The sequence below is a fragment of the Gasterosteus aculeatus genome, chromosome 16 (genome assembly GCF_964276395.1).
Source record: "Gasterosteus aculeatus chromosome 16, fGasAcu3.hap1.1, whole genome shotgun sequence".
NCBI lineage: Eukaryota > Metazoa > Chordata > Actinopteri > Perciformes > Gasterosteidae > Gasterosteus > Gasterosteus aculeatus.
In genome coordinates, this window is record NC_135704.1 from 18,890,562 (window position 1) to 18,907,900 (window position 17,339).

Consider the following 17,339-nt stretch of genomic DNA (forward strand, 5'->3'; position numbering starts at 1 on the left):
AGAAGAAACAGTCTTCTGCTCGATGCGTTTATATTCCACTATTCAAAATTATATTTAAAAACAAAAACACACACACCGCTGTTACAGCAGCCGCAAAGTCCTCAGCGCGCCTCGCTTCGTTCCATAGACGATCTTCGTCTTCCCGCGGCGCTGACGTGTGTCGCCCCGTCACGTGACCCCTCCCAGGAATGCGAACAATGCAGCGGAGTGTCCGACTTCTTCTGCTGCTGCCGCCGCTGCTTCTTCTTCTTCTTCTTCTGCCGCCGCTGCCCGGAGTCCGAGGGGAGAAAATGGAGGCTCGTTTCTTCTCGCTTAACCGCTTCCTTCGTCCTCCTCGCGCCTCGAGCCCTTTTCCCGCCCACGCGACGACGCTTTCCAAGTAAAAAACGCAACTTTTGTCCTTTTTTAAACCGGAGTTCTCGCTTCTTCATGGTAAGTGTGGACTTTTTTTAGGAGGGGGGGGGGGGGCGGTGTTAAGGGGAGTGGTGGTCTGAACTTCATTTCCACGACTTGTTGCCGAGCAGAATGTTGTGCTAACGGGATTTCTTCACGGTTAACGGGACGCGGGGCTCCGGTGTGAGGAATGTTCCGCTGCTGCAGAGACATTTTGGGGAGGACCCCCCTCTCCCTCCCCCTCTCAGGGGGGGGGGGGGTTACGACCGCTTTCACGTAGAACCGCACCGACACCATTTTGTAACGTTAAAGAAAGGAACACTCTCCCCGTCACGCCGGTGACACGAAGAAGCGCACGTTTCAAGGCCGTGTACCCGCGGGGCGCCGTGTCGGTGCGGCAGCGCCGGGTAACGGCCCGCGGGCCACACGTTGAGGCGCTGTCGCCGTTTCGCGTGTTGCGTTCACTGTCCGTGTTGTGACGTTACGTGTCCGCGACACGCCGCTAACGTTAGTGGGTCTGAACGACGCGTGAAGTAACTTCATGGTGGACTCTCACACGCAGCACGCGGCTGGAAGGTGTACAAGTACCACGGTGTGTGTACATTTAAAGGTTGTACCGTGTTCTCTTTGAGCCCCGCGTACTCTGGCACTGATGCAACCATGTGTTCCATTCAGGTGTACTACTACTACTACTACTACTACAAGTACTACTGCTCCCCTCACGGGCTCTAACGTGGTTTAATAATTCGTATTGGTCACCTGACGTTATATGAACTAACAGTGTTATTGGCTGTGATTGATCTGACGTCACCTGTCTAACCTGGGATGTTTTGATTGCTGTGGTTCACTGTGAATATAACTACTCGTGTGCATCACATGGATGTGGTTTGACTTTATCTCTTTTAACTGCAGTGAGTTTGACTGTTGAGTCCTGAGCAGAAACATGGTTGATCTTTATTAACTAATAAAAAACCTCTTTTTTTTATTTTATTTATTTTTTATTCACGAGGACACCAAGTGGTGTCCGTCTATAACCAAATAAACTAGACACACCGAAAACATTTTGAAGCTTTAAAATCTGCTATTAATAATTCACCAACGAGATGCACGAGATTCAAGGCTTTGTTGATCGAATGAAACGTCTAGTTTGTTTTTTGGGGCCTTGTGTCCGCTGGAGGAACTGCGCTCATTTACAACCAACAAGCTCATGTTCGTCTGCAGGATTTTGCCAAAAGTGGAGCAGCGTTTAATGTTTTGAGTGATGTAGATTATATGCAGTGTGCTTGTGATTGCTTAAATGTCACACGTGTCAAATATCTTAACAGAATTGTTGAGTTAAACTTCCAGAGGGGGTCAGAGGATAGCGTGGAGGTCAGATTTTTAAAAGCCCCCCCCCCCTCCCCAGACATGCATCACCCACATGTTTGTTTTTTGGGTGTATTTTGGTCGGGCCGTCCCGTGATGAGTGCGGTCGTAGTCACTTGGGGAATGGAATGCTCCCCAGTCGCCGAAGCATCACAGGAATGGAAGCCGGAGATGATTGGGCAATGTTTACCCCCCCCCCCCTCCCACGATAAGTTAAAAAAGGTTTTATCTGTACAAACAGTGGGGGCTCTGTGCTTCTTGGAAACAGCCCAGAGGGATGAAGCCTGCCGGGGGGGCATGATCCTGGTAATAACACTTTACCGCATGCTTTGGATTTGTTATTATATTACTACTTACTTTGTAAATAAATGCAAGATCATGTGGAATAATCCAAATGTTGTTTACTGTTTAGTTAACTTGCTTTTCCTTCTTTGACATTACAAAGACCAGAATCCTCACTCGAGGTCTTTCCCCTCACTTTAAATGTTAACACCCAACCATTTATAGTTTATCTGACTTAGTTTGTCATAGTGTTTTGGTTCATGTCAGATTAGCGTATCTCTACAGACAATAAACATCTGTGAGCTTCAGCTATGAATAAGAAGACGTTCACAGCTAAAAAACACTTTAAAACCCTCGCCGTCAGAAACGTTCTTGTCGTTAAAAATGGAACCCTGAACTAAAGTGAGCTGGTCAGTGATCTTTTCCTGCCGAGCGGCTTCTACTCCTTCACTCTTTAAAGGTCCCCGTGGAGTTCGCTCACAAAACATTGAAATTTCTGCATTTCCGGTGCCCCTCCCCCCCCAAATTAACTCCTCCCACTTTGGACCTCCTCACCGAGGCAACATGAAATGCTTGACCCTGATTGGCCGGCAGCTTTCCGTCTAGGCGGTGGACCGTTTTTGGGGGCGTGGCCGCGTGAGCGCCGACAGGTGTCCCGCGGACGGGGAAAGGCAATTATTTTAATGTGCGCCGATAATTGTGGCTCAAACCGTCTTGTGAATTTCTGCTGAATACAAACCGATTAAATAAAAGTTGATTGCTTAACAAAAATGGTTGAAACGGCAGATAAAGACCTTTTGTAATGCAAAAAATCCGCCGAAAGAATGTGTCTCCCACGACATGAGTGTCGACAAAAGTGGATTGTGCAATCGCTGCTGTGCCTTGGTTGGGGGGGGGGGTTAATATGCAATGACACCGAATCCGTCTTCAGTGTTTTTTTACCGCATGATGTCTTGTCACATTCTGCATGCGTGTGCTAAAGATCATGCTCATATTTTGGCATGAAAATGAAGGAAAGGTTTATTCCAAAAGCGTACTTGGTACACAGTGCGTTTTACTTAAATAAACAAAAAAAGAACATGCAAATCTAAAATATGAGTGAACCATCTGGACAAAGGGCATCTTCGGGGTATTTTTCTCCCCCTCGCTTTGATTTTCCCCGTTTTGTAAAAGTCTCTGAAGAAACAACCTTGACCCAAACTACAGAAGTTTTCTGCAGAATAACAAAGTTACAGTGACATAAATCAGAGCAAAGAACAAAACGCATCAATGATCGGAGGAAACCTTGATATCACAAGATGGATCCAATGTAAATAGTCCACATATTGGCGGTCTGTCTGTCCTGAAGGAATATCAACAACGTGCTTTTTCTAATGTTCTGCTGTTCCTCTTGGTTCTCCTCCCCAAACGGTCACTGTTCATTAGGACTCTTTGTTTTTACTACAATTCAACGTTTGATTTAATTTCATTTTGGTGCTCTTTTGCAGCGCTGGAACTTGTTACTAATATTGAAGGAATTAAAGATGTTGGAATTTTTTATAAAAGACTGTTTTCTAGAGTAAAGTAAGTAAATGATTGACAGAAACATTTGTGATTCATCAAACTTTGTAGCCCCTGTATTATCGTAACGCCGATACCTTCCTCCTCAGGCGACCAGCAGCGTTGTGCTTTGGCTCCGCGGCGTCCTCGCCACCGGCTGCATTTCCTGGAACAAGCTGGAACCCCGAGCCCCGAGCAGCCCCGCCACGGAGCGCCTGTAGCCGCCCACCTTCTTCCAGCTCGCCATCCTCGCCATCACAACGGGAGGCACGCAGGGGCGACCCCTTCCCCCGCCCCCCCCGCTTCGCCCCTTAGTGTCGGCCATCCCCAGAAGGACATTTTGGGGTCACTGCCTGTGCGTTTTCCCCTCCCCCCCGCGACCCCGTAGAGTAGCCATGAGGCCCAAGACGTTCCCCGCGGCGCCGTACATGGGCAACACGCGCCAGAGGCTGCAGGAGATCAAGGAGGGTCTGAAGCAGCCGGCCAAGCTGGTGAGCCAGGCGCTGCAAGGCGCCGGCTCTCGGGCCGCCGCCGCCGCGACGGCGGCCGCCAGAGGCGCCGACTGCAAGACCGGGAAGGACGCCGCCAGCCGGCAGCAGCAACAGCTCCGCCCCCCCCAGAAGTTCAACAACCACCAGAATGCACTGCTGGAGATCCGCAAGTCCCTCAAGCCCTACGAGGTCAACCGGCAGATGCTGCAGGATCTGGTCAACGCCGGCTGTGACCAGGTGTGTGCGCGCGCATGTGTGTGTGTGCATATAATATATATATATATATATATATAATCTACATGCAGTGTATAGAGATGTCGGAGGTTAGACGGATGTTCTCCCACACTTTCACTGAGACGCTGAGGACGTATCGGAGGTGTTTGTGTTGAGTAACTTCTCACTCAGGAATTATTTTTATGAGAAGCAGTCGAGAGTTCTGCACGCCGTCACATGCAATAACAGAAAAGTCAGCGCCGCCGTGGTTACGTAACGCCTGAAATGTTGAAATATCAGGTGGATTTGCCACCTGGGCTGTTGTGGCGTTCCCTTCCTCTTCCCTCTGCTTGAGGAATGCGAGGAGGGAGGAGAGTGTCCTCGGGAAGTGAGAGCCTCCCCTCAGACCAGAAGGTCTTTTTTTATTTTATTAATCAGAAGATCAAAGGTCACATTTTGAATTATTTAAATTATTTTTCTAATAAATGATTTGAAACAATTTGAAGTTTAGATTTGAGGGGCTTTTATGGTCTGTGTTGCCCGATGTGTTCAAGGACCGTCTGACAAATGGAACGCCTGTTTCCTCGTCTCCCAATGGCGGCCGGTCAAGAGCGGGCGGAGTTGAACCAAACAGGAAGTGAACATTCAATGGCAGCAGGGTGGAACAGTTCCTCCTCCTCCTGTCCGTCTGACCCAGATACACTCTGATACACCGTCTCCTTTAAACTCAACTTTATTTACACGGCATCGCTCATACAACCGCGCAGAGAGATTCAAACGAAAGAGACTAAAGAATCTTAAGGGAGTAAAAATTACAACAAAATGATGTGTGTGTGTAATAAAGATGAGATTAAAGGAGACGGTGACTTTGCAATGCAGGTTTTTGCATATATAAACATACACATCCATTAACATACGTGAATATTGATGACAACACAGTCATGAATATTATATTTAATATCCATAATTAAATCCCAGGCTTTCTACTGCACGTGCAGGAACGCGGTGCACGCTCTGCGTTGCCGTAGCGGCGAGGAAGCACTGCGTGCGTCAGGGTTTGGGCGCGTGATTGATCTCTTGTCGTCTGTTACAGAGACGGACACATTAGGTTTGGGGTTTCCGTCCCTCTGCTCCTGCTCGTCCTCCACATGGCTTACGTTTCCTTCTGTTCTGCCTTTTTTTTTAAACTCTTAAGTCAAGGAGACATCGAGTACCTCCTCTAATGAAAAACAAAAGGCTGCTTGTGCTCGTTACGCCGGAGCAGCTTGTGTGTCGACCCTTTGCAGGCCGGTCATTATGCGTCTGGGACAACTGGGCGGCTTGTGGCCCGCGGCCGTTATAACGAGGAGACAAATGGCTTCTGGGTATTTTAGACGCACGCAGAGAGACAATGATGGGAGAAAAACTATCCAGAATGCAAATAGCCTGAATTCCTGCTTCCTGGGCTGGAGGAATGTGAGCGAGAAACATCTGTCGCCATGGCAGCCGGGGTCACCAGGCCCGCCTCCACCCAACACACACAAACACACCAGAGGAAGCGTGGGACGATAAAAAAAAACAGTGCTACTGTGTTTTGATGGTTCAATACTTCTCTCTGTTCTAATTTAACTTTCTATATTCAGAGCTGTTTTCCCCTCAAAATAGATTTTATTTATTTTTCAAAGCTGCAGATAAAGATCCGACCACAACAATGGTTCTCAAACCTTTCCTGTCACGACCAGCTTTGGAGGAACAAAAATGTCCATGACGCACCGCCCACAGAATAGAACCTTTATTGAAATTGAAATTTGTTAAGTAATCCAGATTACTCTTTATTTGAGATAAAAACAAATAAAATGTACAGGACGTCTCTGCCGGCTGCACAGGAATGCAACACGCACACAGGAAAGTGCGTGCGTGCGCGTGTGCGTGCACGGTGGGAGGGGTCGACAGCAGGCATGTACATTTACACCTAATGTGGGCGCTCTGATGGACACACACACTCGTGTGTGTGGACGCTCTGATGGACACACACGCTCTGTTGTGTGTCAGAGGGCGTAGAACGCGTGATGTCGAGGCATTTCCTGCCTTGAAGCGTCCTCCTGTTTAACCAATAACCACCTTAAATAAAGACAAATATTGTTAAAAATAATATTACAATTTAGGTCCTACAGCCGCGATCGACTCGGCCGAAACAAGTGACCAGAATTTTGTGTTTTATGGAGTGTAGTTCTATATATTTTTAGATATATATATATATATATATAAAATGGTCGTGATCAAAGTGTTGGTGTAGGCCGTATATTTCTGCAGTGACTCCCTGAAATGTCGTGTGGCTGATTGACGCCGTCAGCTCGGCTTTGGTTTCCCGTCGTCTTTCTACATCCTCTTTGTGTGAATCAGACCCGCAGTTGGTTCCGTCTTTCGAGCTCTGGTGAAGGAACACGAGGGCCGAAGGGAGCGATCGGTGTCTAATGAACGAAATGCCTCGTTCCCGCATTCCGTCTCCAGCGCGAATTACCCAGCAGCCCGATGAATAGGAAATACCAAAGTGGTGAACCGACATTTTTCACATAGGTGACCTACATAGCTGTGGGCTCTCGGCTCACCTGTTGGAGCCGGGGGGCAGGGAGGGGGGTGTTGAGGGGGGAGCAGAAGGGCGAATAAGAATGAGGAGGATTCATTCTTAAAGCCAACGCGTGGAAGCTTTTTTTTTACTGGGGGTTTCTGAGGTGATCAAAACCTGCGGTGTGTAATATTTTTTGAAAGATGCACCAGATTCAACCTCCCAGAACACCGGAGAAACTGTGATTTTGGTGTGTTTGTGGAGTTCCCACCGGGTACTAGCCTTGCTATTGGTTTGTAAACGAGATTTAAATGGTCGTCTCTGAAGAGATGAACCGCTTTGATGAATACAGGTGGATGTCGGCTTCGTTTGGGACCAATAACTGTCCTGACCCGTGTGGTCTTTGTTGGTGCCTCACAGGAGATGGCGGTGCGAGCGCTGAAGCAGACGGGAAGCAGGAACATCGAAGCGGCCTTGGACTACATCAGTAAGATGAGTTACCTCGACCCGCGCAACGAGCTCATCGTCCGCGTCATCAAGCAGACGTCCCCGGGTACGAGAAGCTCTTCCTCCTCTCCACGTTCATCAAACATTTCATTATAGACAAGTTCTCCGGGCACTTCCGGTTTACTTCCTGTTTCTGCCAAGAACTTCCGGCGCAGGCTGAGTCGTGGTGTAAAAATGGCTTTGGAATGGCAACATTCCACCGAAAATCTTGTTAAAAATGGTGTTTTGACCATTCCGCATCCAAGTAAGGTGACATCATGGGCGGACAGCATGTCGATATGGCCCAGCATCACAACATCCAAGATCTTTTCTTATTTTATTGATTTTAATTAATAACCTGAAAAGCTCCGAGGCGTTTCAGTACCTCCATTCCGACAAAGTGGGCTGTGTACTTTTACACGATATGGGCAGTTTAATTTACCTAAAAGCCGATGTTCAACCAAGCCAGTCCGTTAACTATTCAGCGCATAACGCCTGGGTTTTGGTTACCAAGACGGGAGATGTGGAGACTGCAGGCTGTACCTGTAGCCATGCAGCCGCCGTGCTTTGGAAGGTACGTTAGCCCATCTTATGCTTGTATTGAGATGTTTGTATGTATCCGTGTGTTAATATACAACAGAACACGAAGAGTAATAAAAAGAAAAAGTAATCCCCTCTAGCCTGCCTGCACTAAAAGCATTTAACCCTTCAAAGTGCGCACCCCTGACACATCTATTAAGAGCTTCGGAATGGATAAAGGTATTAACTTCCTTTTTTTTCTATGAAAAAGCTGACATTCGTCTGCGTAATAATTAGTAGACTGTGTTGACTTTGAATGATAAGCCTTCCGTATTTGAGTGCAAATCTATAGCATTTTACTCACTTGTAGATGGTGGATGGTCGAAACATTCTCCTTCCGACCAAACATTCAGCAATCGCCACGAGTTGTTGCAACCGTGAAGCACAATATGTACCAGAGCCGCGTCGGCATGTAACACACCCATAGTTTACTTTTTCTGCACGCTAACCAAAGACCGTAAAAGACGCTGACTCGCTAACCGGAAGTGCTTTGCAGACACAAGTGGAAGTCGTTGGCAGAGTGAAAGGCCGATGGCGGCCCGCTTATTTCACTCAGGAAACTTGTCTAAAAAGAACACAGAATTAATATGACTTTGTAGGAAATACTTTAACCAGATATGATGTTTAATAACAAAAACAAGGAATAAATGGACAATTAAAGAATAGCTCTTTTCTTCTTTTTTTTAGGAAAAGCCGCCATGCCGAACCCGATGGACCACCGGCCCCCGCTAGAGGCTCCGGGCGAGGTGGGCGCGATGCCTCAGTACCACCAGATGGGGGCTCCCCTGTACGAGGGGGCCGGTGGCTACGGCCCCAAGGGCGAGCTGCCCAGACCGTACATGAGCGCTCCGCCCGTCATGAACTACATGATACCCCCGTCCGGTGCGCCACAGGGCCCCCCCATGGGTCGCCCCCCCAGCATGGGCTCCTACCCTCCGGGGATGGCCAGCCAGGGCAACCCGGCCGGCCCCATGTACGGGCCGGGGGCGCAGCAGAAGGGCTACGCCGGCGGCATGGAGCAGCACGGACCCATGATGAGCTACACCGTCCCCGGCCAGCCGCTGCAGCTCCAGCCGCAGCCACAGGGGGGCCCCGTCCCGGGCCCCCACTACGACTACGGCCACGCCCGGCCGCACATGATGGAGCCGGCGGGCTACGGCGTCAAGAGGACCGCCTCCTTCCAGAGCAAGATGGCGCCGTCCATGGTGCAGAGCGTTCCCGCAGGTGGGGGCTACCCGGCCAACCTGTACCTGCCCCCCCATTCCCACCCGCGGCAGGCCAGCCCCACCTCCCACCACGTCCACATCATGTCCCGCGGTGCGGGCCCCGAGTTCTCCGACATGCCCCAGGGCCTGATGACGCCCTCCAGGGCCAGCCTGAACCTGGACCTGTACGAGCACCACTGGGCGGGGCCTCCAGGCGTCGACGGCGCGCCTCAGGCCAGGCAGCCCCAGGGCCCCTTCCGGGGGGAGGTGCGTGCCCCCAGCAGAACCAACTCCTTCAACAGTCGCTCCGTGGGGCCCGCCGGCGTGCGCCCCGCGATGACCGCGCCGCCCGCAGTCGGCAAACAGGACCCGTCCCTGGGCCAGCCCAACACCATCACGGCGGTGACGTCCCCCCCCATCCAGCAGCCGGTCAAGAGCATCCGCGTGATGAGGCCGGAGCCCAAGACGGCCGTGGGCCCGTGCCACCCCAGCTGGATGACGGCGCAGGACGCGGCGGAGTCTCTGGCCTACATGCCGGAGGAGACCTACAGCCTGGAGCCCCCCCAGGAGCCCCGTTGCCCGCCGCCGCCCTACCCCAAGAACCTGCTGATGGAGGAAGGGGCCGCGGCCATATGCGCAGCCCAGGATGGCGGCGGGTCTTCCAGAAGCAGCCCCGGGAGCGGGAAGGCGGACGAGAGCCAGCAGGTGAAGGAGAAGACGAAGACGGGCAAAGGAGAGAAGGCCGTGAAGGACAAGAAGCAGATCCAGACGTCGCCGGTTCCCGTGAGGAAGAACGGTCGGGACGAGGAGAAGAGAGAGTCGCGCATCAAGACCTACTCGCCCTTCGCCTTCAAGTTCTACATGGAGCAGCACATCGAGAATGTGATGAAGACCCACCAGCAGAAACTGAACCGCAGGCTGCAGCTGGAGCAGGAGATGTCCAAGGTGAGAGGAGGCGATGCCTGTGATGTTTGAGTCGGGGTTGAAGCTCTGCACGATGATGCCTGTGATGTTTGAGTCTGGGTTGAAGCTCTGCACGATGATGCCTGTGATGTTTGAGTCTGGGTTGAAGCTCTGCACGATGATGCCTGTGATGTTTGAGTCTGGGTTGAAGCTCTGCACGATGATGCCTGTGATGTTTGAGTCTGGGTTGAAGCTCTGCACGATGATGCCTGTGATGTTTGAGTCTGGGATGAAGCTCTGCACGATGATGCCTGTGATGTTTGAGTCTGGGATGAAGCTCTGCACGATGATGCCTGTGATGTTTGAGTCTGGGATGAAGCTCTGCACGATGATGCCTGTGATGTTTGAGTCTGGGATGAAGCTCTGCACGATGATGCCTGTGATGTGCACGTAGTTCAGGAATCTCTTCACCAGCTAAACAAATAGAATTGTTGCTTCTCTTAGCGGATACGTTAGAAGTCTTCGCCAACCATCACGGCTCTCAGGCGCCCTCGTGTGGCTCACAAGTGTACAGCAGCTAGAAGGAAACAAACCTTTTGTTAAATGTTAACTCGCTGCTAGTGTTGCCACCGGAAGTTCGACAGACTTAAATTGTTTTCTGATCTGAACAAAATTTACGTCGTATTTTCCAAAACCAAAAACCCTCCAAACAGACTGGGCTCCTCTGTTGGGCACAAGTTGCGTTGCAGCATCTCTGGTCTCTCCTTGTTCCTCCCGTATCGCTCTTTTTTTCTGCGTTTTCATGTAGCAGCAGAGTTACTGCTTGTTGTCAGCTGTACCCAGCATGCAGTTGGCGGGGTCATTTTTATAAATGTACAATTATTAGTGTTACAAATTCTGTATGTGTCACAAGATGTTAAAAGAGTCATGGTTATAACTTTATAACAATCTCAACACACGTAAGACAAGTAGCAGAAACAAATTCTGCCGCCCGCTGAAGAGCAACGTCAGTGGTTATGACGTAACACCGGTTTGAACGGTACGTGAGAAAGCGTTTGACCTAGTGGAACATTCCCTGGCAGTGGAGAACAGCCTCGGCCTCATGCGATTTGATTACGTCAGTGCACAGTCAGCAAGTTCTCCCTTGTGTGCCTGCCTGAGCCATGACTTTGCCCTGCGACCCTTTTGACCTGCTTCAGGGTCAGGAGGTTCAGCTCACGATAACGTTCCCGTGTCACGTGTTCCGCTCAGGCCGGCCTGTCCGAAGCCGAGCAGAAGCAGATGAGGAAGATGCTGAACCAGAAGGAGTCCAACTACAACCGGCTACGCCGGGCAAAGATGGACAAGTCCATGTTTGTCAAAATTAAGACGCTGGGCATCGGGGCCTTCGGCGAGGTGTGCCTCACGCGCAAAGTGGACACGGGCGCGCTCTACGCCATGAAAACGCTGCGCAAGAAAGACGTCCTCAACCGCAACCAGGTGAGTTCGTACCGGTTAGGTGGAGAACTTGATCTGAGTGGGTAAAAGTTACGTTTTCACGGTCTGATTCGTGCTTCTGTTTGTATGTTCCTGGTACAAAGTGGAAAATAGGGGGGGAGAATGCGGAAAATGTCTATGTAATCGCCAACTAGCGTGCTACAGATCACGTGTGATCCAAATGTGCTCCGCCCGGTGCAGGTGGCCCACGTGAAAGCGGAGCGCGACATCCTGGCGGAGGCCGACAACGAGTGGGTGGTGCGCCTCTACTACTCCTTCCAGGACCGCGACAGCCTCTACTTCGTCATGGACTACATCCCCGGCGGGGACATGATGAGCCTGCTCATCCGGATGGGCGTCTTCCCCGAGCACCTGGCGCGCTTCTACGTGGCGGAGCTGACGCTCGCCATCGAGAGCGTCCACAAGATGGGCTTCATCCACCGCGACATCAAGCCCGACAACATCCTCATCGACCTGGACGGGCACATCAAGCTGACTGACTTCGGCCTGTGCACGGGCTTCCGCTGGACGCACAACTCCAAGTACTACCAGAAAGGTGATGGACGTGTTAACACGCAGCTTGATAAGAGACTCTGAGTAAAAATTGCTCCTGGAAAAGCAAGAAGAAAAGGGGAAAAGGGGGTCGGTGTTCCGCTAGGTTTCTGAACGATTTAGACGATTTGATTTGATATCATTGCACTCCGTGCCAGCTAACCCAGACGGGTTTTCTAACTGCGTCGCCCCCCTCTTCTGCGTCCAGGGAGCCACGTCAGACAGGACAGCATGGAGCCCAGCGACTTCTGGGACGACGTGTCCAACTGTCGCTGCGGCGACCGGGTGACGATGGAGCAGAGCGCCAACCGGCAGCACCAGCGCTGCCTGGCCCACTCTCTGGTGGGGACGCCCAACTACATTGCGCCGGAGGTGCTGCTGCGCAAAGGTGGGCCGGCGTCTCAAATATACCTTTTTAAAAAAAAATCTATTTAACCGTCAAAGCGGCAGCACCTCTACAGGCCACTAGATGGCTGTGACTGTTCACCAACATAAAGAACCAGTGTGATAACTTTTACCCTTTTTACCTCCATGAGCCAGAGTTCATTGATACTCGTTTTTAGTTGTAACTGTTCTAGATAGAAAATAAGACATTACCCTTGATATTTCAGATTTACTTAATGTGAGATTACAGTAGAAAACGTGACCGTGTGATCACATTTACCCCTCTGTCATATTTTCCATTTTAGATCAGTGCATTGGTGTGTGGTAAATGTGTGTGTGGTGTATTTGTGCTGCAGGTTACACCCAGCTGTGTGACTGGTGGAGCGTGGGAGTGATCCTCTTTGAGATGCTGGTGGGACAGCCGCCCTTCCTGGCCTCCACGCCCACCGAGACGCAGATCAAGGTCAGTGACCGACAAATGTCCCTGCTTTTCATTTACAAATGAAATGATTAATCAAAAGTATTAATATATATATTCTTGGGCTGCTCAGCGGTGCGAGTGGACACTTTCAGACTGGTTTCAGGGACCTTTTTAGCTCCTATTTCAGAGTAGGAACCCGCTGAGAACGAGAGGAACCATGCGTGAAGTGTTCAGTGATTAGTCCAACGCACGGCAGACGCCATTTAAAAGAAACCCCAGGCCAACCAAGTAGCACAACTGCTAACGTTAGTACAAAGGCTAGCATTAGCATACAAAGGCTAACCCGGTGACAGGATTAAGCTAACCCCGTAGCACTGCAGAAAAGACTCCACGTTTGTTGTTAATTGATTCTTATGTTACAAAAGAAGAGCTTTTGGTCCTAAAACGCCTGCTGTGACTTCAGAGTGAATCCAATGGGGAGGTGAACTTTGACCTGCAGCTGTGATGACCTCACGCGTCCTGTGTCTGCAGGTCATCAACTGGGAGAGCACGCTGCAGGTGCCCGTCCAGGTGAAGCTGAGCCCGGAGGCCGTCGACATCATCGGACACCTCTGCTGCTCGGCGGAGGATCGCCTCGGCGCCAACGGCGCCGGCGAGATCAAGGCCCACCCCTTCCTCGCCCAGATGGACTTCTCCAGCAACCCGCGGCAGCAGCCGGCGCCCTACCGGCCCAAGATCGCCCACCCGATGGACACGTCCAACTTCGACCCCGTGGAGGAGGAGGGCGGGCCCGGCGCGTGGAGCGACAGCGGCGACAGCACCCGGGCGCTGGACGCGCTCTGCTTGCCGCACGGGAAGCACCCGGAGCACGCCTTCTACGAGTTCACCTTCCGCAGGTTCTTCGACGACAACGGTTGCCCCTTCCGCTACCCGAAGCCGCTGGAGGCAGGCGGGGGGGCGTCGCCCGACGAGCAGGAGGATGGTGGGCCAGAGGAGGAAGAGGAGGAGGAGGAAGAGGAGGAGGAGCAGGGGGAGGGGTGTGAGCCGGTGTACGTGTAGAGCCGCAGACTGCGCGGCGTGCTTCTATCACAGGTGTTGATTGGGATGGATTTATGACCCCGCCCCCGCCCCCCCCCACCACCGTCCCTAAAACTATTGCACCTCCACAAACCCCCTGAACCGGACCAAGAGACCTCCTGCCGAGGGTGACTATCGAGTGGGGAAGAGTGGAGCGTGTTACCGCGAGGGGGGGAGAGAGGGTGGGGGGCGGGGGGGGTACCAAGTGAGATTCTGGCCTTCATCATTCTGGCGTGGAACGGCAGGAGGAGGAGCCTGCACGGGCAACACGCCTCTTTTCACAGCAAAGACACTTTGCATGCAAACACTCACGTATTCATGGGGGGGGAAGGGTGATGGGGGGGGGCAACAGACGTCTCTGCCGGCGTCCATATTTCAAGAAGCGGCTTTCTTTGTGGCGTGAGAGATGACTGTTGGCCGCATAAAAACCAAATAGCGGCAAATGACTTTCGGATCCGTGTTTCCTCGTGGAGTTCGGCGCGCCGCCATAAACGGGGGCACCGCTGGAGACGTTGGAATGTGCGTAAAAGGAGTGAAAACAATAAAGGAAGCGGAGAACCGCGTGTCTGTGAAGCGCTTCCTGTTCCCGACCCGTTACCACGGCGGCACCGATGAGCCCTGCAGAGGCGGGTTGGGATGCAGCTGGTTCTGGTCTCAGCCGGATGGAATCGTTCACCGAGCTCGACGTCGGCTCGACGTCTCAAGAACCGCACGAACAATCCCAACGGCTTTTTCAGAACTCGCTTTGTTTCTGTGAAGAGAACCGAGTGAAACATTATTTAACAGGAACCGGAGCCTGAACGCCGCCGGGTCGGCTGGTGCTGAGTTGGTTTCTGACCGTTCAGAATCAAAGCTCCAACACACACACACACACACACACACACACAATCCACCAAGATGCACAATTTTACAGCTATTTTGCAAAGATGAGTTGTAACTGAAGCGGCCTCCTCTGTGGCTTCTGGAGTCATGAACAAAGTTCTAATCGTATGATTATGTGCAATACAAAAACATAACATTATATCTAGTTTTCTAAACACTTAATATCGTTTTTTAAATGTTTTTTTCGTACTGAAATATACAAATATATTGGTTCATTTATATATATATATTTTCTCTCCCAGTTGCAACATGCTGCTTATTATTGTGGTTAATATTATTTACATTATTATTATTATTGTTATTGTGTTAACCGTTTCATTTTATGTCTCCTTGTGTTGCTTTGTGAGTGTGTGCGGCTTTTTGAAAGTTTCGTGCCTTTTCTAATTGAATGTTGGGAGTTTGTTCAGTGATGATGATGAAGATGAGTGTTTGCAGAACACGGACGGTTGAGACTCGCTCCCACCCCCCCGGGCCGGGCTGGTCCCGGAGCGAGGGGCTTGGGAGGAGGAGGAGGAGGAGGAAGAGGAAGGTCGGCTTGAGTCTCTATTTCACAAATGGTTCATTTGTTCATGTTTGGTACATTTTCTTTATTTAACCGAAATGACCCAAAGTGTGAGTGTCGCGTCACTTCCTGTCCCCACAGGAGCTTCTGTGTTGATCGAGTACTTCCTGCTTGTTGACAATCAATAACTCTGCGTCGAACTGATCCAACAGTATTCTTGAGTTTTTAAAGTTACATATATATTTTTTATTGTATTGAGTTATTCTTTCTGTAAATGTGCCTTAGTGTCGCCATCGTCTTTTCACCGTTGTCTTTGAGCTGTTTTCATTGTTTCCGCCTCCACGCCGGCTTGGTTCTGTAACTCAGAACCAAGCCTCATAATGTAGGAATTCGGTTGAACGGTCAAGACGTTGTTGCGGTTCGATCACACAGGGGTCGATCATTTGTCAAGATTTCACCAATTAGTCGGTTTGATCCTCAGAAGCACCTTTTTTCCGATGTTTCATGGGACGATGTAGGATTTTGTCGTAGATCGCTATAAAACCACAATAAAATGATTGTGGTAAATTTCCAGAAGCTGTGTAGTTCACTATGAAAGAAGTTAATAACTCGTTTGAAAAAAACTAGACAGATTATCGTGAAAGAAAACCGACTTCTTGCATTGGTTCTTTACGTCTTTAACGTTCACACCATAAACATGTTACAAGTACTCATGTAAGTTAAAGTAATTCCAATATGTTGGAATCAGAATCATTTTTCCCAAATGATCCTGACATGAAATGAGGTGACAGCCGGCTGAACGCCACGTGGTTTAATAAACAAATAGAATTAACGCACCGTATTTCAGGAAAAGTTGAACTGTTTCCCCGTCGCTCAGTGGCGAACCTCAGATTGAGGCGCACTGAGGTCACGTTGGGTTGAAATCAAAAGCTTTGAAAGAGAGCGACAATCTTCAACTGGCAGGATTTCTGCTCCACACTCGCTTGTTTATCCTCTTTTTACTTTTTGTATTTTTACTGCGAGGAGCCTCCTCGATGTACGATACAATTCTGTTGCTATTGAATTTATATTTATACAGATATACATATTTTTTCTATCTTTTTTCCCCCCGTGTGCTAGAAAAACAACCCTGTCCACGCAGTATTATAGATGATGTCATGTGGACAGCTGTCTCTCTTATTACATTTATGATGAACTGAGAATATGTATTAAAAATGCTTTCACAGTGTGTGTGAACTATGTATAAATTAAATTAACCAACTTGGACTGGTGCTTTTATTTCACCGCATCTACACGTCTTATATGTGATCTTCTTTATTTCTGTATCGTCACCAACACAATGTAAATTAATTAATTAATTCTACATTCCTTTAAACTAACACCCAAAAGTATTTTATTTTGAAATGAACAGAATTCCATTTACCATTTTCTTCTTTTCTTATTTCTGCTGTTTTAGAAGAATCTTCACAAAAGCAGCAAAACCACAGCAGTTAAAGACGTACTTTTAAGTAGCCGACTAAACGTACTCTACTCAAAATTCCTCCTATTTTAATGAAAGAAACATCTGATGTTGCAACTGGTTTCTTTTAAATACATTCATATTTTTTATGAACCCCTGTATCAAAAATATTTTTTACAGTAAATACTTTTCAGCCTGCTTAATACACACAAACAGGATAAAGCAAGTGGACACATTATGGTGAAAGTACTTAAGATAAAATGCAATATTTAGTTATGTATAATATAAATAAAATATAAAATACATTACCAAAAATATAAACTAATAAATATTTGTGTATATATATATATATGTATATATATATATATATATATATAACATTGTATATATATATATATATATATATATATATATGAAACAAGTTGTATAAATGATCTGCAACGTAATAGAAAGTAATATGGCCAGATAAATTAATTGGAAAAAAATTGACAATATTTGTCAATATTTGAGTACATGTATGAGTACAAATAAAAAGGTATAGTCAAGTACAAGTACTTCAACATTGTATAAAGTACCGTCAAAGCA

General features: G+C 49.1%; 1 protein-coding gene across 1 annotated transcript; it reads left to right on the forward strand.

Annotated features, from left to right (window-relative positions):
* Positions 1 to 180: 180 nt before the first annotated feature.
* Positions 181 to 16,561, forward strand: lats2 (large tumor suppressor kinase 2). Its single transcript, XM_078090864.1, has 9 exons — positions 181 to 432; positions 3,690 to 4,307; positions 7,249 to 7,381; positions 8,581 to 10,043; positions 11,253 to 11,480; positions 11,679 to 12,033; positions 12,238 to 12,417; positions 12,770 to 12,876; positions 13,366 to 16,561. The coding sequence occupies exons 2-9, from the start codon at positions 3,975 to 3,977 to the stop codon at positions 13,891 to 13,893; spliced, it is 3,327 nt and encodes a 1,108-aa protein (XP_077946990.1). The 5' UTR covers positions 181 to 432; positions 3,690 to 3,974; the 3' UTR covers positions 13,894 to 16,561.
* The last annotated feature ends 778 nt before the right edge of the window (positions 16,562 to 17,339 follow it).

Coding starts and splice junctions, on each gene's coding strand:
- lats2 (XM_078090864.1), top strand. CDS start 3,975: ATGAGGCCCAAGACGTTCCCCGCGGCGCCGTACATGGGCAACACGCGC. Junction 4,308..7,248: donor TCAACGCCGGCTGTGACCAG/GTGTGTGCGCGC, acceptor GGTGCCTCACAG/GAGATGGCGGTGCGAGCGCT. Junction 7,382..8,580: donor CATCAAGCAGACGTCCCCGG/GTACGAGAAGCT, acceptor TCTTTTTTTTAG/GAAAAGCCGCCATGCCGAAC.